General features: G+C 38.6%; 1 protein-coding gene across 1 annotated transcript in view; it reads left to right on the top strand.

Moving 5' to 3' along the window:
• slc2a9l2 (solute carrier family 2 member 9, like 2) overlaps positions 1 to 24,173 on the top strand; it is a 102,452-nt gene that overhangs the window by 38,401 nt on the left and 39,878 nt on the right. The window contains exons 9-12 of the mRNA XM_079341282.1: positions 3,131 to 3,318; positions 6,482 to 6,592; positions 14,391 to 14,492; positions 14,927 to 15,002. Of these exons, the coding sequence (XP_079197408.1) occupies positions 3,131 to 3,318; positions 6,482 to 6,592; positions 14,391 to 14,492; positions 14,927 to 15,002 (477 nt within the window). The remainder of the gene's footprint in view (positions 1 to 3,130; positions 3,319 to 6,481; positions 6,593 to 14,390; positions 14,493 to 14,926; positions 15,003 to 24,173) is intronic.

Raw genomic sequence — 24,173 nt, 5'->3', positions numbered from 1 at the left:
CTATCTTCTCTCGGGCTTGCGGCCCTTGTAGTGCTATCAGGCCACATCAGTGACATGAAGTGTCATTGCCTGCAGGGAAAATTAAATGGGTTGCCTCCATGGGGACATGTCTACTCTCCACATACAACCACCAACATGGATATCAACATGCCAGTGTCAGTGACAGCAGCAGTATGACTCTGGCTTAAATCAGGTTTCTGTAGTTTCTATCCACTGGTAGAAGCAGCTGAGTACGTGTGTACTTAAACTGGATAATAATGATAGTTAGAACAGATCTAATGGTAGGCTAGGTATTTATTGAAACAGAGGATACATTCTGCAGGATCAGTGTTTTCTCTTTCCCTTTCCTTTCTTCTGCATATTACATTTCTGTTGATTTGCATGTACAATTAAAAACCATAGTCTCAAATATGCCGCGATCATGTAAATTCCCGCTTTCATTGAAATGTGTTTTTTCTCATGAGCTATTGATTGACACAAATATGTTCTTTGGCTAAAATGATTATTTGAGGAGGAAATCAATGGCACTTCACTTTAACAAGAGCAGTGTGCATTAGTTGTTTAACACATTTGATGCCAATTACCCTCATGCATCTGCATGGAACTTTCTCGAAAAGGACTTGAAACTGGCAGATCTCATTTCGCTTGAAGCCTTTAATTACATCTTAAATGACAAAAGATGCGAGACCCTTAGACAGTGGCGGTGGTTTTAATTGTTGTTGATTTTAACTTGTTATTTGTGAATTGTTTCTTAATCATGTGGTGTTTATGATAACATGTGCTGCTGTCATCTTAGCCAGGTCACCCCTGTGAAAAAAAATCTGATCTCATATGGTTCATTACCTGGTTAAAAAAAGATTACATAAAAGACCTCAACCTCTGAATAACACTTTTCTCTGCTTTACTTTGTCACACTTCCTTTAAAAACCTCAGACCAGGTTTTAGATTTGCAGATTTTCCTGCCTCACGTATGTTTCACTTTATTGTCAGTATATCTTTAACTGAAACCCCCCTAAACTTTCCATGACCCCGTAGCTTCACTTGCAGGACATTTTGAGAAAAGTTTCTTAACATCCACACTATCCCCTGAAGTCCATCACAACTATGGAGCAAAAGTTTAAACACCCTTCAACTGGCCCAGCTGCAAATAACTGCCATTAACCTTGGCAGCCCTTGCACAAAAATGTTTGTATTTTGTTTAAAAGTAAGCTGTTTGGCTGTGTGGAATCTGCATTGCATTTAAATGTAATGTTGTTACAATGAATCCTTCCTCCCAAAGGAAGCATTTACGTGGAGAGCAAGAGAGGAGCAGGACGTAGCCTGAGGGCAGACCACAAATCTCTTTGACTGGACTAAAAGGTTTCCTCTGTTTGAAAAAACAGTTATGTTAACGCTCAATGTTCTCAAGAACATAGTGAGCTTAGCAAGTACACAGGAGGCCTGTATAAAAAATTGACTACTGAAGTACGGAGAAACAGCTGGATCTCTACACTGACTATGAAGATTATTCAGTTTCACATCCATTACTGATCTAACCAGGCTTTTGTGCGTCTTCATTCTGTGCTTTGTGTAGGCCAGTGCTTCTCAAATAGTGGGGCTCGTGGGACTTGTAGTAAGTAAGTAAGTAAAAGTTTATTTATGTAGCACCTTTCAAGAGCATAAAAACATCACAAAGTGCTTCACAATCAGAAAAATAGTCAGAAAAACAGTCTAGTCTAGATTCGGGAGTAGGAGGAGGAGGAGGAGGAGGAGGAAGGGGGTGGGGGGGGGCAGCAGTGTGAAAAAATGTCAGTCCCCCCAGGGAGGGCATAACAGGAAATAATTGAAAACCACTGGTGAAGGCTCGTGCCATGGCTTTGAAAATAGGCACATATAAAAGTCAGTAAACCTGATCTGTCACAATATGAATACCAACAGTTTGCTGTAAGTAGTTAGGATCTTTGTTGAGTCTAAATGTCTCAATTTAAGTAGACGTGTCTGTTTTACTCCCGGTATTGAAGTACCAAAGCAGCAGTGTCTTTGAATCTTTTGCCCCAGCGTTCCACTAACGAGCCGTGGTCATAAGGAAAAGTGACATCAATGCCCAATAATATATCTTGAACTTATGGCATGTTTTTGAAATGTAAATGTTGCTTTAAGAATCCACTGATCTCTGGGTAAATAGATTAGAGTAAAGGTTGTTGCAGCTCTTTGACATTTGGTGGATGATTGAGGCATTAAAAACAACTTTATTCGTCCATATAATGTGTCTATGGTAAAGAGTTATTGTGTAATAATGCAAAAGTGTGTACGTCATCCTTCCCTTTTACAAACTTGTCTTTTACAAACTTTTATAATCAAATAGATAACTTTGGCCCATATGTTTTGGCTGCATAAACATACTTAAATGAAAATGAAAGATATGACACCTTACAGAGTTTTGGAGCGTCAAAGGAACTCTTAGCAGGTCAATAATGTGTGACATTTGAAACACTTTCTTGTAATGCATGAAAAACCTATTTTCTTACCTGTAAAGTAAGAAACACTGAAATGTGAAGTTGAAGATAGCTGCTGTGGGAGGAGGATACACTACCTTGGCATGTGTTGCATTTTGCAGTTGCTGATTGACGTCATGTTCATACCCTCTGTATGAAATGTATGCAGGTGTTCAAACCGGTATAGAAGATCAAATGCATGCTTCATTTTAAATTGAAAAGAAACATGAAGTTTGTCTGTTTGTGTCAGGGTTCAAAAATTCACTTCTTCCAGAGATCAAAGACACAGATCAAAAAGTACCACCTTAACTAATTTCCTTTGGGTTTTAAAACTGCAAAACCCTAAATACTCACTTTGAGGAGGCCAAAAGAGAAAAAAGATTTAAGCTAAGAAAACTGAACTTAACCACTGGGGCCAAGTTGACTTTTGTAACACTTGCACTCATTGAAGCCTTAGAACACAGGTTCAGATCATCTGTGAGTCAATGTTTTTTTTTTTACAGGAAAATGTATATATGTCCCAATTTAATGAGACTAAAATCCTTTACTACTTTGATCTCAGCACGCAGGGTGCTTTTTAAAGCTTTTTTCACCAACAGATTTTGTCTTATTTATGGCACTGTGTGACTCTGTTTGTGTGTGTGTTTGTGTGACAGCCTTTCAGAGGTTTTTGGGGAAGAAAGATGTGTCCCGGGAGCTGGAAGAGGTCCATGCGGAGGCTCGAGCTCAAGACAACCTCCATGCTGCGTCTGTGTTACAGCTGCTGAGGAGCCCTGCTGTTCGCTGGCAGCTCATCACCATCATCATCACCATGGCCTGCTATCAGCTCTGTGGCCTCAACGCTGTAAGAAAAACCTAGAAAAAACCCCAAACACTTTCTTAAATTGTTTTTATGCATTTTATTTGTTTAGGCATTATCATTTTTTTTTTTTTTAAGAAATTATGATTTACTTGGATATTTATCTAAAACAACAACAAATGATCAGACATAAAATCCATAATGCATAACTTGATCATAAACTTCCTATATCAAAAAATATTTCCTTTTAAATTCCTTTTAGGGTTTTTAACCTTGATCGGAGAGACAGGAGTGGACAGAAAAGGAAACACAGAGAGTGGAGAATGACATGTCACAAGTGGGACTCAGATGTGGGAGGGCTATCACCTAACCACTAAGATATGCGCCACCCAAAAAGATTTTTTTTTTTACCAAACCACAATGCAGACAGTTGACCATGACATTTCTCAAATTCTCATAGAAAAACTGTTGTCTCCGGAAAAAAGGATTTTCTCTTCTTGTGTCAGAAAAAAAAAATCTAATTGTCATGTTACTTTATACATTTAATAATCTGATAAGTGGAGTTTTTTTATGTTGGCGTGCGTCATCCTTTATGAGCTGAAGTTTTAGTCAAGTCAAAACACTGCTACACAAGGCTTAACTATTCATCTGAGAGAACGCTCCTTCGTCCTGAAGCCTTTGACAACTTGAGACCTGTCTGCTGCATAGAAATCAATATTATACTGAAGCATTTTAAAGCATGTATAGGCTTGTTTAACAAACAGTTAAATTACTGGGTGTTATGTGCAGTGACACTTGGCTGGGCTGTCTGTTCACAATCCAAATGGTTGACAAAGAAAAACAAAATAGAAAGAAACAACACAGCTCTGTGTGTCAGTGGCTCAGGTGTAGCAGCCTAATGCACTGTCCCCGTGGGTCTGTGCATGCACAGATGTGACCCCATATTTCTTTAGTTAGATAAAGGTTACATTTTTCTCAAATGTATTTTGAAAAATAACCTTTTTTTGCACAAGTTAATAAAATCTTTTTTTTTGTTTTAGAAATTGACAGAATTGTAAAAAAATACATATCATAAATGAACATCTCTTTAGCAGCCATTATCCTGGCCCAGTTACAGTGGACAAATATTTCTTCAGTTTTATGTCCTGCATGATAACTTGCTGGGGAGCCAACGTGTAAAAGGGAGTTACTCGCTCTGTCCTCAGCACCTATTGCTTGTGATGGTAAGATTTGTGAAAACAGTTCACTCTGTGCCTGATAAGGACTGCTGGCCACATGTGGTCTCCACCATCCTCCAAGAGTTCAAGCTTCATTCTGCATCAACACTTGCTCCAAAAAAACAGAATGACAACTAAGACAAGCGTATGTAACATCCATTAATTTAAAGAAGAATTTAAAAGACAGCAATCGAAGTGAGGGGCAAAATCGTATCTATAAAATGAATCACTAGCTGTTTACATCTGGCTCTGTTTTATATCTAAATAAATTTTTTTTAACAAAAAAGGTGCAGATATGCCTTTTTAATACTCTGTGTTTTAAGGATCAACTAGCAGTGAAGATCCAATTGCAGGTGAATAAAATTAAACTTCGGGTTGACAGATTTGAGGCTGCATGTAATAAATGCAAACACTTTATTTGGCAAGTCCTTAAATTGATATTCAGGATGATTTATCAGAGACAAAATAATCATGGGCACTTTTCTTCACTTACAGATTTTCCGTCTTTGGCAGGTTGATTGAGTTTTTATAAAATGCACAGCTTGAAATTACAAAGCTTATCCGAATTATCATAGATATGAGCATGACTTCATTTACATAGAGTTTCATTTAAAGGAGAGTGGAAAGCAATTTAGCTCACTCTGGAGTCATTAATTTGATTTTGGGGAAGTTTACACTTCCTCGTCACATTCAGAACAAATGCTTAGTGTCTGCAGTAAATAATTTAGGCTGAGAATGACTCTGGGATGTCATAGAGGCTTTTTTGCTGCAATGAACCTGAGAGTTGATGCTTGGGTGACAGGTGAGAACGGTTCCATTGACAGTATCACTGCAGAAGTGTTTTGTCCTGTCAAAACTAATAACCTTCCACAACTGCATCTGTTTTTGGCATTCTGTGTGGGTTTTTTCAACAAAAGAGGCACAGAAGAGAGAAAAGTCCAGGTCAAAGGTTAAGGGAGCGGATGTGGACAGTACACCAACAATATTGACTTTTGAAATATTATAAGGCGAGTTTCATTTCCTTAAAGGATTCTGACACAAAGAGTTTTTCATTTCTGTTTAAAAAAAACCTCATACTGGATTGAGTACAATAACCTTATAAAAGTGTTGGATAACAGCAAGTATAGAATCACAACAGCAAGAGCAGTTGAGTTAATTCTGTGTTTTGAACAGCTTGTGATAAAAGGATGAAGGACAAAGGTAAGGAAAGGTTTGTGGAGCTGCTTAATCTGCACAAATGAGACAAACCATTCCAGTTTTAAAAACGCCTTTAACTGCACTGACGAGCAAATTACATCTCCGGGCTCCCTTCATTTTTGCATGCATTCAAGTCATGCATTATGTACACGTTTTAGAAATACTTGGCCTCTTTTTCTTTGCAACTGTGCCTCATTATGATGTCTAAACAGCATAGCTCCAAGCAGTTATAGTGACACTATCAGTGTTTTGGGAATTACAGTAACTGAGCTAACTAATCTGCAAAACTATGGACTTGAGAGAAGTGGCAGGTCATGCTTTATGGTGCTGTCGTCCACCGCAAACCAGTCCCTGTGTGTGCGTGTGTTTCCGTGTGCTTGCGTGCAAAATAAATCAATCAATAAATATATATAGCTCTGGTGCTTCCAGTGGTCCTTTGTTGCAGCCCAGCTGTTGTTATCTTTTAGTGTTTGTTACAGCTCCACGTACGCTCCCCATTGTAGACTGAGAATAAATGCATTATCCCTGTTTCTATAAATTTTTAAGTGATGGCAAATAATTTATTAATATTCAATATTTTATGTCTAATGTGGCCGATAATGACTGTGTTCTTTTTACGGCTGCAGCATGGCGGATGAAGAGCCTAAGACAAATCTCTCACCTTGGTGGACATTCATTTTGATTTCAACAAGAGGAATCATCGTAAACAATTGTTCAAATACTTGAAAAACTGTAATGTTGATGATAACGTGAATGTCTATGAATGAAAGAAAGTTTTTGTTTTTGTTCCATAGATCTGGTACTACACTAACGGTATCCTTCAAGAAGCAGGTTTTGCTGTGAACATCATCCCCTACATCACACTGAGCACTGGTGCCATAGAGACTTTGGCTGCTATCGTCTCTGTGAGTATTTCTACTTTAAAACTTAAAACTTTAAATCTTAATGAAAATGATTTTTCTTTTGTTTTTCTTCTTCTTTTCAGAGGTTTATTTTGCTATTAACCTCTGTTTGATATGTGATTAAAGACATAGCTACTGTGCTCATGTATCCAGTCAATTAAAAGACGCAAACTAACGTCTCCTTTTTTATTAGGCTGATAAAAAGCATGCTATGTTTTCTGAAAAATCATTACATTTCACAGTACGTTAAGATTTTAAAATCTTTGATGGGAAAAAAAAATTGATGGAATAAATAGTTTTAGATGATATTCAAAGTAAGATACACAAAAAATGAAAAGGTGACTTTCACAGCACAAAAGTGTAAATGTACACAACATGCAGTTAATTACTGCATTACAGACTAATTTTACTGTCCATTTGCTGTTATTTAATACTGAGGCTGTTTATTCAAACAGTTTTTAAAATTCATGTTATCCTCCTTGTCAACAAGTCTCAGAAAACATGCTCATCTCCCAAAAAAACATGTCCGTGCAGTTCCTCTCCAAAAATCCTGAAAAATCAATGACAAACAAACCTACCATCACACAATACAACCACCAACAAATCAACTGAAAAGACAGTTATTGTACATCCTGTCTGAAGCAGCATCCCAAGAGACTAGTTTTCTTTATTTACTCAATCTACCCCCCATCACTTCTTCTGTTTTTGCCCCGCAGCAATGAATGGCTTGTATTCCTGCCAGACTATCTTTAATTGCTTTGGCAGTTGGTTCAGGAGAAGAAGAGTCAATAGTTGGATACAATGTAATCCCTGTTAGCTGTAACACTATTACTATTGATCAACGTTACACTATGTTCTGTTATCAACTCAACCAAAACTGCTTTTGCTGAATCCATGTTTTCCTCTGTAGATTGACAGTAACCCTTTGTTTAACTTAAAGAAGGTATACTTTGCCTTCTATCCTCATTGGCCACACCCATCTGAATCTTAACTGTTTTTAATGGACAACACACCCATCTTACTATATTGACAATATCAAGAAAGTTTTTTTTTTGAAGAAGAAGTCAGCATAAATATGAACAATTAACACTAATAAAAGGGTATAGTAAATTCATTTGAGTTTTGTTGATATATTTAGTTATGACTCATACATACCAGCAGATCTATCCTTAAACTGTACATATGCCACTATCAGGTAAAAGCAACCACGTAGAAGAAATCATTTGATTTGGTAAAGAGCAGAGTACTTGGCATACTTCTTTTGGGAAAAAAAGCTTGAGGATATTAGGGCTCTGTTTTTTTCTCCAATTTCGTTCCATTGAGCAGACAGCATTAGTATGAGCTTCATGTTGGGTATTCAGGGATATTTTGACACCCAATGAGAGAGATTAATTTGATTTGTGGTTTCAGGAACCTCAAATATTTATGACATTCAAATCAAAGTCTGCACTTGGCTTTGAAAATTCACTAATTTAATTTAGGTGGCAACCATTACAAAGATGATATATGCTCTCTGACTTGACAAATGGGATACACACCAGGGGCCACTTATTCAAATTTAGCTTTACCAGCTTTGTAGTAATGCCATCACACGGTAAAGATCTGCCAACACACAGACGATAATATTTGACATATTGTGTGTGTACGATCTTGATATTGCAGACGTGGAGGAGGATATATTACTCAGAATATAGTGTGCACAGGGGCAGGTCAAAACCTGCACATTGTCGTAGAACACACTGGAAATCTGCAAGGAAGGATAACTTGTCCTTTTGCATGCTGGAGTTTGGTGTTAATGACTTTTGGAAGTTTTAGGCACTTGGTGCACCTTGAAGGCATCATCGTTCCTGGTCCTGTTCCATAAAGGAATTAAGATTTTCTCTTCAATTATAGCAAAGACAGAAGGAGGGGGAGCTGTTGTGGACTGATATGTGAAATGGATAATTTTATGTGACATATTATGTTGTGAAATGAGAAATCTTGCAAACCTGTTTTATTCATTTTACTTTAGCCTCTACAGGTTCATAATCAAAAGGATAATTTGACGTATTTTTTTTGTAAGTCAACAGGCTGACTGGTTGATAGATAGATAACAAACAAGACAGTTCAATACAATAGAGTAACTTTTCTACATTCATTTTATTAAGTAAAACCAAACTTTAGCAGCAAAAACACATTTGGGAGATATCAAGAGTGTTTCAGAAAATTTCTGCAAGAGTGAAAGCCCTATTAGATTTTCTGAATAAATGGAGACCTACACTGAACTAGGCAGTACATCGCAGGCTGTAACCTGAGGAAACAAATAATTTCACTTTACAGATTGGAGTAATGATACGTTAATGTTTTTATGAATACATCATTCAGGAAGTTCAAAAAGCAACACTTTCCAGGATTAGTTATTTAATTCAAAGCTGATTTAATATCCTTTGATCAGACCAGACATGCGAAGCGTTTACCTCTCTGCCATGTAATCAGCTTCTAATGTCTTCTAATCTTAAGTGAAGTTAAAAGAGTTATGAGAAAATCTCCTTTAAAAAAAAAAAAAAAAGTAGATGTAGGCTAAGTGTCACGTTGCTCACAGGAGCTGAGAATCGAAACCTCGACCATCCAGTTTGAGAGGCGAGAACTCTACCAACTGAGCCGCAGCCACCCTAAACTTCAATCTTATAATTGTGTATAATCTTTATGCTATTTATGCTATAACTATCCTCCTTGAGGACATGCAAAGTCCTACAAATCTTAAAGGTGATTCCTGTCTGGGTTTAGTGGACTGGTAACACCATTGTACAAGCATACTTTACTCACAGTCATACCTGTCCAAAGACTTTTTTTTAATACAACCAATTGTAATTTTCTGGTTCAGAGTAATATTCTATAGCGTTTACTTATATGCTGTTGATCCTGCATGGCTCTGTGTATAGTAATACAACAAGAATATTAAAGTGCTACAACCATCTTCATCACCACAATGAGATCATGTAGAACTCCTCATTTAACTATATGAAGTGAAGTTGCGTTTGTTTGGAGGGTCCCTGACTTTTTAAACTAACTTCCAACTACATTTGTTAACCTTACTGTGTCCTCCTGGGCCTCGTTTGTGCTCCTATCTTTGTGCATATTAGTGTTAATGTTCATGAGTGAACAATTCATGCTGCCTGCAGTCATTTTTTATCTTTTCACGTTCCTTCACATCTGTTTATTATGGCTTTGTATGAATTATTACAGCCTTTGAGTTTTAATTTATATCTCAATAGATATTAATAAAGCATTCATCAAAGCATTGTTTATTGTCAGAGGCTTTGTTTAAGTCAAGGCAAGTTTATTTATATAGCACATTTAAGCAACGAGGTTATTCAAAGTGCTTCACACAGCATCAGAAGCATCGTGACAAAGGGAAAGTGGGATGTCTCATTAGTTTGTCTTACATTATATTTTTATCCTTACAAAACAGTTATAAAATGTGTGATAGACATAAAAAAACATGTAACAGCAGACACACTATGTACTTTCAAGCATTGACTTTGTTTGTTTGTTGATAAATCGTATGGTTTGGGCTGCAGCAGGTATAGACCAGCACATAGTTATGCTGCTATAGATCAGAAAAGATTTTGTTACCCAACACAGAAGTAGCTTCCAGGTTTCGAACTAAAATTCACATATAGGATTTTTGCATCATTGATCATTGCAGAAAATAAGCTTTGTGGCAAACATGTTTCTGATTCGTAGCTGTTTTGTTCAGCTGGATAATCGTTACAGATGAACACCACATATATGAAGTTTGAAGAGTTAATGCAGCCGTTGCAAACGTTATGCTACAAGCGAACAGCGTGGTCAGTTTATTTTGACAACACGACACCTATGCTTCATCGATCTAATCAACGGTTTTGGCAAGCTAATGAAACTGTCTCTTTTAGCCACGTGTTAGCAACTGCCGTTTTAAGTTCGCATAAAAACTTTAAAATTCACCTGCGTTTGTGTTAACCACTGACTTTATTTCAGGCGTCTAACTACAAAAACCCATTCAAAATACCCATAGACTTTCAGAATTGAGAACCCATGGAGCGAAAATGCTCGCTCTCTCTCTGTCTCTCTCTCTTTCTTTCTTGAAATCATGTCACAACAAATGTAATTCCAAACGCTTTTGAAGGACAGCGTCTTAGACTAAATGCAGTCTCCACTATTAGTGGGCTAACCATAGTTAAACCTTGCAAAACCTCTCCAGGCCAATTGCATAGTATGGATCTGCCATCATTTCCTGTCATGCTTAGAGCACTTGATTCTAAACTGTGAATGTTTCTATTTGTCCTAAAATAAGTGTTGTGTTGGTAAATGTTTATGATGTTGTATTTGGTTGGCTTTTGTTGTTTATTTCATTTTTTAATTGAATTATATATAGTTTTCAATCCCAGCAAGCACTCAGGTGCACCTAACTGCAGACACCAGCAGGAATGATGTTACAATAGAGTTATAATCAACATACAGTTGACAGGTGGCACAGTTTAAGAAGAAACAAACAGATTTCTATCACATTTTGTGTTCCTATGGTCTCATTTCTGAGTTGATAGTTTATTGTGTAAAAAAACAAATGTCATTATTAGGGTGTTTGTATGTAATAGATTTCATGTTTGTAGGGGATGATGCTGAGATTGTTGTATGTGAAGGACCATTGTTGCCTTAAGTTGTGGCCACTTGTCTTTAATTGCCCTTCTGCTTCTTGATGAGATGAATAATATCTAGATATTCCAGTCCTGCCAACCGGAGGGCTGATATGACACATCTGACCTCTGCAGAGTCTGCCAGGACAGGGATATTGGCTTGTGTTTATTCATGTGCTAGAGCATCATTTATGCAAGTTTCATCTTTAGTATATGATTTATTTGAATAATTAAGAATGAGGGAAGTTTTTAGGTTTGTTTTGGTTTGTTTTTTTTCTATTTTCAAGTGCTTATAGTTTCAAATGTTGGAATTTTCAAACAGTGGAATGGCCTTGTGATCCATCATTGATCACATAAATTCACATTTGCAAAGGTCACATTGCAGGAATGTGTCATGTAGGAGGAGGGGGAAGCAGTGCTTCACCAACACTGTTTACAGTGGAGGTGGGGGGCTGCTGACCTCAATTGGGGATGTTGTTTTGCAGTAGAAGGAATACTTTGAGGATCTCCTCAATCCCAACGTCATGTCTTCCACTGTGAAAGCAGAGTCCTCCACCCAAGCCGAAGTCACTGCTTGGGTGGTTGGCAAGCTCCTCCGTGGCAAGGCACCAGGGGTGGGTTAGATTTGCCCTTAGTATCTTAAGTCTCCGGATGTGCAGGGCTGTCATGGTTGACATGTGTGTAACATCGCGTGGAGGTCGGGGACAGTACCTCTGGACTTGCAGACCGTGGTGGTGGTCCCTCTTTTCAAGAAGGGGGATCGGAGGGTGTGTTCCAACTTCCGGCAAATCACACTCCTCAGCCTCCCTGGGAAAGTCTATTCAAGGGTACTGGGGAGGAGAATCCACCTCTTAGTCAAACCTCGGATCCAAGAGGAACAATGCGGTTTTCATCCTGGCCACGCAACACTGGACCAGCTCTTCACTCTCCATCAGGTGCTCGAGAGTTCATGGGAGTTCTCCCAACCTGTCCACATGTGCATTGTGGATCTGGAAAAGGCGCTGGACCGTGTCATCCTTGGTGTCCGGTGGGGGGTGCTCCAAGAGTATGGGGTCCGGGGCCCTTTGTTAAGGGCTGTCCGGTCCCTGTATGACCGGAGCAGGAGCCTCGTTCGCATTGCCGGCAGTAAGTCAGGCTGGGTGCACCCTTGGATAGGTGAGGAGCTCGGCCACCAGGAGGAGCTCGGAGTCAAGCCGCTTCTCCACATCGAGAGGAGTCATCTGTTCCAGATGCCCCCTGGAAGCCTCCTATGAAGGTGTTCTGGGAATGTCCCTCTGGGAGGAGGCCTCGGGGCAGACCTAGGACACACTGGAGAGACTATGGGTACATCTGAATTCCCTTATTTGCACTGAGTGTCCTCCAAGTTGTCTCATCCACTTGCGTCTTAGTCCCGCCCACCAGAGATGCACGGAGGAAACGAAGCCAAGGAGAGAGGACCAAGGAAATCAATTTAAGAGACATGAGACATCCTTTCCTCGACAGCGTCACATGACGCGACATCAGCTGATCACGTTCAACTGTCAATCAGCCTAACAGCTGTTTATGTCCACACAAACACGCACTGTATTATTTCTCATCAAATACACACAGAAAACCAAAAGGACAATTTCTACTGACTAAAAGATTTCATTTTGAATTGTTTATTTATTGTTATTATTATTATACAGTTTTGACTTAGACTAGCCTTCTATTCAGTAGAATTGTTCTTTTGATTTGAAGCAGACTGCAGGTTGTTCTTCAGATTCTTCAGGTAAGAGACTGAACACTGTTACTGTGTGTATTTGATTATAAATAATACAGTGTGTATTTAAATAGAAATAATACTGTGTATTTGATTAGCAATAATACAGTGTGTATTTGGGCGGACACAAGCAGCTGTTAAAGCTGACTGACAGCTGAATGTGATCAGCTGATGTCGTGTCACGTGACGCTGTCGAGGAGAGGACGTTTCATGTCTGGATGGATGGAGGATGCTGAAAATGCTAAACTGGTTTTGGCAAGCATTGGTTTTGAATACTGGAAAAAATGAAATTAGTGGACACCAGTCCTTTAACTCTGGAACGTTGGAGAGGTCTGCCTTTATCGGCTTTTCTAGATGTGGGGGGGCCTAGCATCTCTGCCATATCACACATACATTGAAAGCCAATTATTTTCTCCCACCTATTACTCCGAAGTCCCTCTGTGCGGGAAAATACAGTACATACTGTACAAATACCAGTGACCTTTTTTCACAACCTCTCGAAATCCCACTGGTTAAGTGAGTTGAGGGCAGCAGCATGAATACTTTAATGCTCTGAGACTGCGATGGAAAAAAATGGACTGCAGCTGTGTTGATATCCATGCTTCAGGCTCTGGGCTTAAAGGTGCACAGTGAATCTGGCCTCTGTCTCATGGCTCACCCTGCGCCCATGGCACTTGGGTGGTAAACAAGAAATGCTTGTGAAATTATTAATGAGTCATTTGCAGCGGTGTGTACAAGTGAATATCTAACTGTGTGTCACTGTATGTGTGAGGCATGCTTCAAATGGTTTTATTCATGAATATGACATGCTGCCTCCTTCCTGTACCTTTAAAACAAGTTTGTGTCACAAACTGTCATGTTTAATTATGTTTCTGTATAACACCAATGCAATGAACAAATGCTCAACAAGATGGCAACATTAATCACAGGTCTTCATGAGCCAAGCCAAAACAGTCTGTTTGTGCAAAAATATTTGTGGGCGTTCAGACTGGAAATAGCCCTGCGTTAACAACAGAAAGAGCTGTGTTTGTACGATTCTTTATGTTCAAATGAGACCGTGAAATATTTTAGAAGTCAAAGCAGACTTGAGTCATTTGAGGGGGGATTAGAATCAAAATCACTTTGTTCAATTTGAAAGGAATTAAAACTCAACAGAAAATAATAAATGACAACATTTTAATAAGGTCACCTCCTAACCAAGATGCCTCAGATACAACCTAAAATGTTACATTAGGAATTTGTAAAGTACCCCTGCAAGCACATCACTGGGAAGATAATAGATAGTAGAAGATAATTAATTAGTTTTCTCAATGATACTTAGACAAATTAAAGGTCAATAATCCCACATTTAATGTACAGAAAGAACTCGAAAAGCTCTGAAATTGTACTGTTGTCTTTTCTTCAGGGCTTGGTGATCGAACGAATTGGGAGGAAGCCCCTCCTCATCTTCGGTTTCTCTGCCATGGCGGTCTTCTTCAGTCTACTCACTGTGTTCCTCAATTTTCAGGTGAGCCACCCTCCCTCCTCTTCACTGACCTCATTCAAGAGAAACTGTAAGTGGAAAAAAGGGGGCAGTGCATATTGTACTTTTGTTCTCAATTGTTGGGTGAAAAAAATACTTTTGGGATTCCTAGGGAATGACATTACTGATGCATCATCACTGTGAGAATACTGGACCTCATTATCATTCAATATCTACACCAACAGAGAGAAAAGAACAATGCGTTGTCATACAAATGTCGTACATTTTAAAGATGTTTTTGGTGAGATTGGCTGCTTAATATAATTGGAAAAATAGGATGCAGCTGTTATTCATCTTAGACAAAATATGAGCTTGCTTTTTTTTTCCTGCATAGCAATTGGTTGTATTGTAAAAAAAAATCTGATTTACACAATGAGAATGGTGATGAAAATATCATCTCCCTCCTTCTCTTATTACAGAACAGTGTATCATGGATGCCGTACCTCAGTTACATCTGTATCCTGGCTGTGATTGCCTCTTTTTGCTCCGGGCCAGGTAAAACTACTGACCCACATTCATGACTAAGATTTGTTCCTTCTTCCTTTCTATTAATTTTTCGATTTCGTAATCTTTCCTGAGTGATCCACTTCAAGCGAAGCTGGAAAGAGATTGAAAAAAAATGCTCAACAGATTTTACCTTATTGCCTTACACATGTTCAGCTTTCATTTGGCCATGAAGCAGTAATCTAAATCTGGTCAACAATCTAAGATTCCTGTGGTTGAAATATAATCAGCCAGCCAACCAAATGTGTTTAAATTACTGTCGAAGGCACATCACCATCTTTCTGTGAGCCGATAAATATAAATATACATGGAATAGTGCATATACCCAGTAAGACTTGGTTGGAAGTTGACTTTGATTTCCAAGGCAGGTCTACAGCTGTCATCGCTCATATACACCCTTCTGCATAACAATGTCTCGAGGGAGTGTTGATCCAGCATGTTGTAGCGTGTGGATCAAGAGGTATACGGAAACACCGGACAGTCGTCAAAGAGAATACTAGAGGAATAACATTTGATTTTCATAACCCAGATACCGTATTACCGCACAAAAAAGATGAAACGCTCACATCCGCAGGCTAGAGCAAAACCCCTCTTACTGATCAAACACCTCCACTGAAGCTTTAAACCGTTTAGTGCCTTGCCCGGGTGTACTTCTGTGCTAATCACTGAGGGATGAGAGATCGATTCTTGTTTTTTTTTTTCACGGTGCAGCAGTGATTTAAGGGTTATTGAAACAAATGAAGCCCTGTGCTGCTCAGGGATGTTGAATGACAGGAAAGGGAAGAGAAGAAAAGTCACACGAGGCATGTCCCCACTAGCGCTACAAGCTTGTGAATGGATTAATGAGGAGGCACACGATTCCTCTCAAGTCAATTCTTCATAGAAACAGTGACCCAGATATTTCAAAATACATACATATAATGTGGTTTTATGCCACTTAAAAAAGGGGTGATTAATGTCTTTGAATTAATTATTCAAAAACCGCAGGCACAGCTGGTTTATTATTTTTACCCAGCACTCATTATGTACTGTATGTTTGTCTGGCAGTGTATTTCTTGTTTTTACCTGCAACTTCACATTATCATCAACCGTTCTGTTCCTAAGGGATTGTACATTTGACAACAAATAACCAGAGGGATAAAACAAAGTCAATATTGTGTCAGATAAGCCATATTGAATTGAGTTAGAGATCTCTTTAGACAACCAATGCCCTGCGACAAGGTTTCAGATACAACTACTTCAGTATGTAATGGGATACAAATCCCATATTCTTAAATATAGGTTTGATTGTGCCTAATACATGTTTATGTTTTTCTGCAATCAGCCTGCATGATAAACGATTAAAGATGACTATTAAGAAGCAAATATCACTGTGTGTGGGACGTGGGGGCAGAAGTTGTACATTTTGTATCCAGGAATTCAACTAATCAATCTGCTGTTTTTCATCAATGGTGTTCTTTGTGTATTTTGTGAGCAGGAGAACAGAGAAAACATACATTTATAAATTTAAATAACATTCATAAATACAGTTAATATGAAATCAGTTAAGTAGTACTTTAGTGATAGTTCTTTCTTGAGTATTTCTGTATTTTTGAGTTATTTATTACAGGATCCATCCAGGATTGAGCAAACCATAGGCTGTCTTAACAAACTGATCTGTTGTATGCATCACCTGACCTTTCACTTTCTTTTCAACCTCTTACTCAAAATGTCCTTCAATCAGTCTGCTTTATGGATTTAATAGAGACAACATTGCCAGGCGTGTGTCTTTCAGTATTTGAGTGTATGTGTACACGTTTGTGAATTGGTGTTGTTGCCTACACATTTGTGTCCCTGACCTTTATATTGTGTCCAGATGTAGTCATGGCACATCTGCCCTCTGGGCATCTCATTGAGTTTCCTCCTCTAAGAAACACCTGACTGCCACTGTAATCAGCCTCCTGTCTGCACAGCTGCTCCTTTTTGTCTTGAGTTTGGGTAATCTCTCCTGTGCTGACCCCCTTCTGTAGACATCTACTCAGTTTTATGGTTTTCTAAGTTTACCTTGTCCTGTTTTCCACCTGTGGCCTGATCCAAATGACATGTTCATGGTTTTCTCTTCTCCCTGATATGTGGAAAATGTATCTCTAAATACATGGAGGCCAAAGAACTTAGATTTAAATTACTTCTTGTGAATGACAAAATATAAATAGTGCAGCAACTGAACATGCACTGCGATCTGTTATCTGAAGGAAAATCTATAATCAAAAAATTAAACCAACTCTTTTGTTCCTCAGTGATGTGTTAAAATAATGTCTTTTTATATGAGACATCCTACGGCAATCTGAATATGACTGTATTTCATTTTGCACAGAGTCGGAAATCAGAGGGAGAGGGTAGTGACATTCAGGAGGGAGGTCACAAGCCGGAGTCAAACCCAGGCCGCCCGTGTTAAGGACGTTAGCCTTCATACATGGGAACGTGCACGCTAACCACTGTGCCCCCGGTCAGTTATTTCTTAACATTTTGATATATTATTGCTGGTTTTCTTACATCACCAGCTTTTATTTCCTCCTGGCTTTCACTAGTTCTTTTCACCAAACAAACTAGCCTAATGCTTCATCAAAAGAACTCTACTATGCCATGGACATAGTAGACTTGTGCTGGACTAGTTTAATCCATAGTTTTATTGGCAAAAATGCCTGCATGGATAAATAAACAGTTTTGAGAAACTGTATACAGATCGGCTGCTGTGGCTCATTTGTAAAGTCAGCCATAATCAGAATAACCATTCACTCAAAGTAAAATGTCCTTGAGCAAGAACTGAACGCTCAAATTGGTCCCAAGTGACAGGGCCAACAGTGTGTGAATGCATCTGAATAGTATTGGTTAACACTGAGTGGTCAGGATACAAGAAAAACTCTAAATTGGTACTGTCCATTAAACATTTAGGAACTTGCTCTCAAATGATGAAGCCAGTATGAAAGGGCCATAAAAATACAGTTCACATACCATTTACCATTTCAGAGGCTGGTTTGCTTTTAATGTGTTTTTTTCCACAGTATTTGATGAATTATAACAACATTAAGATCTGTATCAGCCAACTTGTTTCATTAAACTTGAGTCCTGTGAGGCCTCACTCTGAGTTAATTAGGTGTTGGAACAAGCTATTGGGTCTTTTTTCAGCGTACCTGATAGCAGTGTGGCAGAAAGCAAAAGTGTCAAGCACACACAGGCAAATTTGACACCATTGAAGAAAAGCAACAGTGTTTAATTGTTTATCACTTAACACAATTTGGGAGTCAGACTGGAGGTCTTTGTATGTGTGACTGGCCTCTGATGATTAAATGATGGAGTGAGATTATATTTGATTCAAAACATGAATGCCAAATGTGTAATTTACTGCAAGCTGCTGCCCTCTGCAGCAGTCCAGTCAGCTGCAGAGATACGACAGTATTCAGGGCTGTGTGAAAGCTGTAAATGTTGCTTATTTTCATTAGCTGGTAGAAAAATGCCAGCTTGATTTAGGTTTAAAACTGATTACAGTTAAAAACAAAAATAAATGAAAATACAACAGAGCTCCTACAGCCTTATTGAAATGGACTTTCTAAACTTTGGCAAAGAAAGAAGGGTGATACTCTACACTTTATAGAGGCTGATCATAAAGAGATTAGATATAAATGAATAGTTACCTTCACGCATGAAGTCCTGACAATTCCTTGAGAATTTTAAAACAATCACAACCTGAGATTTCCTGAAATTGCCTTTTGCTCTCGTACCTCACAGCAGGAGATTGTGCTCCAACAAATGGAAACTGTGTTTGGCTGGTAAGGGAGTATAGAGCGGAGGCAGAGGAATCTTCTTTAATGCTCGCTGCCTCTGAGTTAAGATCACAAACACATCGCTACAATTGTATTTCCCAGCTTTCTTAAACAGACACTATGCGTGAGTGTGTTTTGTGATTACTTTGATCAAAGCATTGGCACAATACTTTTCTTTATCTCTTCAACTCTCTTGAGAGGGTGTTAATGAACGCTTGTTAAACACAACACCCCTTTGAATTTAAACATTTTGACATAGAGCAGACATTGCCCCCTGTTAATAGAGTTGGCTTTTTCATGTTTACATCTGTTCTGCCTCCATATCATTTTTGTGATATAGTTATTTGCTCAATTAAAATGTACTGTACATGCATTTAATTGCAGGGTTACTATTATACCCATATGTGTTGTGCTTTAGAAAGCCCCTTAACATACTGTGAGAGCTTCAAAAAAGAGAATACTGATTTGATTTTTTAAGTTATTTTTGCATGCCTTGAACAAATGTCTGAGGCAACATCTTTACTGTTGTTTGCTCGTTGTATTCAATAGTCAATTTATTCTTATTAAAAAAAAAAACAGCTGCTGAAGACAAAAAAAAGAGCCTTAGATGGCCATTTATGAAATAAATCTACGCCTCAGGTTAATACTGCAGGCAGTTACACACATGATGGATGATGCCAGGCCTGGAAATGAAAGCAAAGCATTCATATTGTAGATTTCAAAACTGTAAAGAAAACTAAAAAAAAATTAAACAATATTGAACACATAAAACTGCAGTTAAGTGTTAACAGAAAACCATAAGTCATTATAAATGTCTTTTTTCAAACGCTATTTCCTGCAGTGACAGATGTTTAAAATTTCAGCCTGCAGTTTGTTACTTGGTTGCTTTTTCAAATAGTGTTCAGGTAGACCATGATGGTGTGTGTAAACACTATATATCATTGCCAGCGCTGCAATAAATCCCTGAGGTCAGATGAAATAAACAATAGTGCAGAAAAAGGATAGAGCTGATATTTTTTTTATTTATGCCTAAGTACACTTGCGCATGTACACAGTAAGATACAGCAGGTATGTAACTAGTTGGTTCTCACATCTGCCAAAAAGCAAAAAGAAGAAGAAGCAACCATGGCAACCACTCATGGACCAAGTCCGTCCTGCTAACTGTGGATATTTTTGTTATTTCTGAGATGCCAACAACGACCCTCTTCCTACTAAACTCTTTTTAATTAAAAATAAATCAATCAATTTGACAGTTTTCAAAACGTTCAGCAGTAGTGCAACTTGGTTGTGTTGTTCAAGGCATGTGTCAAGAATTAACATGATAATCAAGATTTTGAGCTAAAAGTAGTTTAATGATGAAGTAATAAATAAGATTCAAAACTCTAAAAAATCTAAAGTAACATTTAACCATACAACACTAGCACTGTTACTACTTATACATCTCACGTTTGGTTCTCGGCTCTAGCTCAGACCTGCAAACTTTAAAAGTGCTGCTTTTGACATGCAGCTCAGATATACATTTTAATTGACATGGGCAGCTGCAGGAACTCCAGGTGAGAATTATTTTGCAAATATTTAACAAGTAGACAAGTTGCATATGGTTTGAGTCAAATGATTGACAAGTGGAGCTGCTGTCTATATAATTTATCTTGCCACACACTGAAGCTGGTGAGAGGTAGCCATAGAGCACATATATAACCATTTGAGGTTAATTGGGCCCATTCACTGCTAGAGGCTGTAAAAGGAAGTCACTGTGGTTACTATAGCTACCATTTGACAGCTGAATATGGAGATCATGCTAAGATGTGTTTAGAGATTGAAAGAGTTGCATATAAAAAAAACCTTTTATGGCTTTATTTACTTCTTTTTGGCTTCCAATAAAAGAGATGTATGTATTGTTTTTTAAGACCACACTGCAGGTTCCATTAAAAGACCGTTTTCAATTCAATCTAAATTCTTAAAACCAAGACCTTTTTTGTTGGTGTTTTCCCTGAGAGGTCTGATAGTCATCTCATTTGCTGGAAATTGTTGAATCTGTCTTTCAGACTTTCAGATGTGTCAGATTTTGCCACCTTGTCAAATCAGAAAAAGTAACAGTCCCCGAGCTGTTTCGCCCTATTGTGCTAGTGCCTATATATTAAAACTAATGAGAGCAGATACAGTGGCATCATATCACAACCCAGTTTCTGAAACCTCAACAGAGGATGCAATGACGGCTGGTATTTTGATGAGAGTTGTATACTGTAGAGTAATCTTTGTGTGAATGATTCCCTTATGTATAAGGAACTGCAGTGACAAGGTAATGAATATATACGTGAAAAGAAGTCCTTGGAGGGTTTTCCTTCTGTCCTGTCTATTCAAAGTGAGCAGGTTGTCACTAGTTTCCTATGTGAGACAGCAGCACTGCCAAAGATATGCTGTGATGCTAATTAGTTTGGGTCAGAAGCTTTTCCCCATGTTACCAGTGTTTCTGTCAGTATCAGCTTCATCCTACCTACAGTAATTATAGAACATCTTTAATTAAGTGAGTGATTCTACACATATGCAGTGGGATATGTTTCCATATGTTCAGTTTAAGCTTTAGTTATTGGGCAGCTGAAGTTTTTTTCTGTTTTTTTTTTTAGTTGGGTTTCTTTTTCCCTAATATGATATTTTTGTGACACCTTTGTGTTACTTCACAAAGGTGTCACAAACAAAAAGTTCTTCCTAATGTCCACTTAGTTGGACATGACATTGAGTTCCATCGGAACAGAATTCCCAAACTTACAATCACCAAAATAAGGTACTACAGACTAGAGGAGGTTAAAACATGAACATGATTTCAGTCTTCTATTGTAAGAAATGTGATAAGCAGAATAAAAGTAATCTCTATAAACACCTTTTTTTTGCATATATTTTTAGGATAATGGCTAAAATATGGAATTTGAAGAAATTCCACTTTGGGAACCACTGTCTAAGGCCGGTTCACACGGCAGGATTTTAAAATTGTCGGCAGATTTCCCAAACTTTAGAGACCACACACACGGCGATAAATAATCGGAGGTTTTACAGTTTCGGTCGTACAGTGTGTGGTGTGCGGCCACACGGCAACATCAACACACCACACACCAACCGATTTCACTCGCGAACGTCCCCCGATCAGACTGGAAATCTCGCAAAACCTCTCGAGATCAAACGTGATTCCAGAGTCAACAAATGGACAAAGAGGATGTAATAGGGATCGTTTGTGCTGTTTTTATCTGAAAAAACACGTTTTAAAAAGAGGCGTCGGTCAAAGGAGTGGAGACAACGGGAGCATGAACTCTACTTGCTACATGTTGATATGGAGGTGAGTAGCAGTTGTTTTGCTACCGGTGTTTTCGCTAATAAGTCACCTCGCTTTCTGATTGGCTACGCGTCACAGTCAACAGGCTCGTGCTTGTTTCTCCTCGGGGGAAACACCACACATGATGAGAGATCGGGCCAAAACAATCCAACATGTTGAATATCCCCGATTTGAGATCGGAGCTGTCCCGACATTCTTCCGACCAGACGAGAACGTTCTGAACACACCACACACGGCAGGATGATCTTATAAGATTATCTTATGATGATCGGGGCGTCCTTAAGATTATCGGAAGGGGAGAATCGGGGCCAAAATCGGCGTGATTATCCTGCCGTGTGAACCAGGCATTAGGTTAGAAAGAACTGAATTAAATCAAGCATTCTGGAAAAGACTGTCTTATACAGCTTTTTAAAGTTGAATGTGCAATGTGAGGGTATGAGCAAAAAATATACAAGCAGTAGATGGGTTGCTCGGTGTGGTATTTGTCTTCATCCCAAAACATTTCAGATTTCTTAATTAACAAGAATAAGCTCAATATGAGCAACGTAGGCACACATATTGTCTCATGGTGAGCATGGTTCAAATTACAAAGTATATTTTATTTAAAACACTTCCCTGAATAAAAGCAATTAAATCAACCTAACTCCCCAACTTAACCAAAAACATGAGAAAATGGGTACTTAAAAAAAAAGGTGAAAAAGTCAAAGCTAACAGAAATAATAATCTAATAATGTTTGGTGCATGCAGTCATGCAGAGATTCTTCTGAGTGGGGAAAAAAGCAACTAATGCTCATAAGAAGAAGAGTTACAAAAGGTAAATCATTTGTGAGGGGAAAGCTGAGTTCTCAGTGCAGCATTACGCTAATGAATGTTATTGCATCACCCAGAGGTGCCAATCACTGGAGCTCTAGGCACTAGAAAACGGTGTTCAACAACCTTGTCCTGTTAAAAAAAAAAACCCAAAAAAACCTATCAATGTGAAAGCATCAAAGACATGCAGTATAGTACATTTTATCATCTGGGCATCAATGGTGGAAGACCACGGCTTCAAGTGTATATTAAAATGGGCCCAAACCTCATCACAATGCCACATTACCATGTGCACATTGTTCCACCCCTTGAGCTAAAGCTGTCCACGACAGCATATGTTTCACTACAACAAATTACTGAACCTCACGAGCCACTTACAGCTAGGCCTGGGCGATATGACTAAAAATGTTTTCACAATAAAAAAATTCATATCAGTCGATCAAACGATATGCACAGCTGCAGCTAAATCCCCTAAATCCTGTAATTTCATTTTATTAAGCCACACCCTCTTTTTCTTTGCTGCTCGTCTCCTCCTCAACAGAAGAAGGAAGGCCAGGGCTTTCTTCTGATTGGTGGACAGATACATTAAGCATCCAACAAGAAGCCATTTTCCTGACAATTGTCCGTTCGCACAGTCAGAAGTGAGGTGATGGACGTGATTTGTGGTTGGGCCCACTAACCCTGCTTTGTGCATTTGCCCTCGCGACTCACATTCCATCTGAAAGCCCATTTATTCAGAAATGTTTTTTATGATCGGTGCTGATGCTTCAGCAAAACATAACTTCAACCCACCTTCGTCATATTTCAAAACAGCGTTATGTGTGTTCAGGGGCACAATGAACTCTGGCAGAATTTCATTTTATCTCGGCATTAAGATGGAAACCCGCTGTGTATGCACCTGGCTCTTAAAGGAAACAAGAGCGAAGACTGTGGTTGGTGTGATTCATGTTATGACTAAATCCCACCCATGTATAAGACCAAGTGATTGATTGCAACCTCTTTGCACCATGCGCCTCACTTGGGGCGCCGTAACCAGTAAAATGTTATGCCAAGCACTTTTGACAGCAAGCTTTAGGCTGTAGAAATCAGCCCCTGTGTGTTTGTTATTCTGAAGGGATTTGCTTTATTTCATTAGTTGTAGTGGAAATACCTCCTAAGTTTAAAACGATTATTAAAGGGCTTTTTCATGATTGTAAGCACATCTGTATGTTTGCGTGTTCGTTCAGC

Source organism: Symphodus melops, assembly GCF_947650265.1.
Source record: "Symphodus melops genome assembly, chromosome: 4".
Lineage (NCBI taxonomy): Eukaryota > Metazoa > Chordata > Actinopteri > Labriformes > Labridae > Symphodus > Symphodus melops.
Note: the sequence above shows the minus strand (reverse complement) of the source record. Positions and strands in the feature narration are given on the sequence as shown.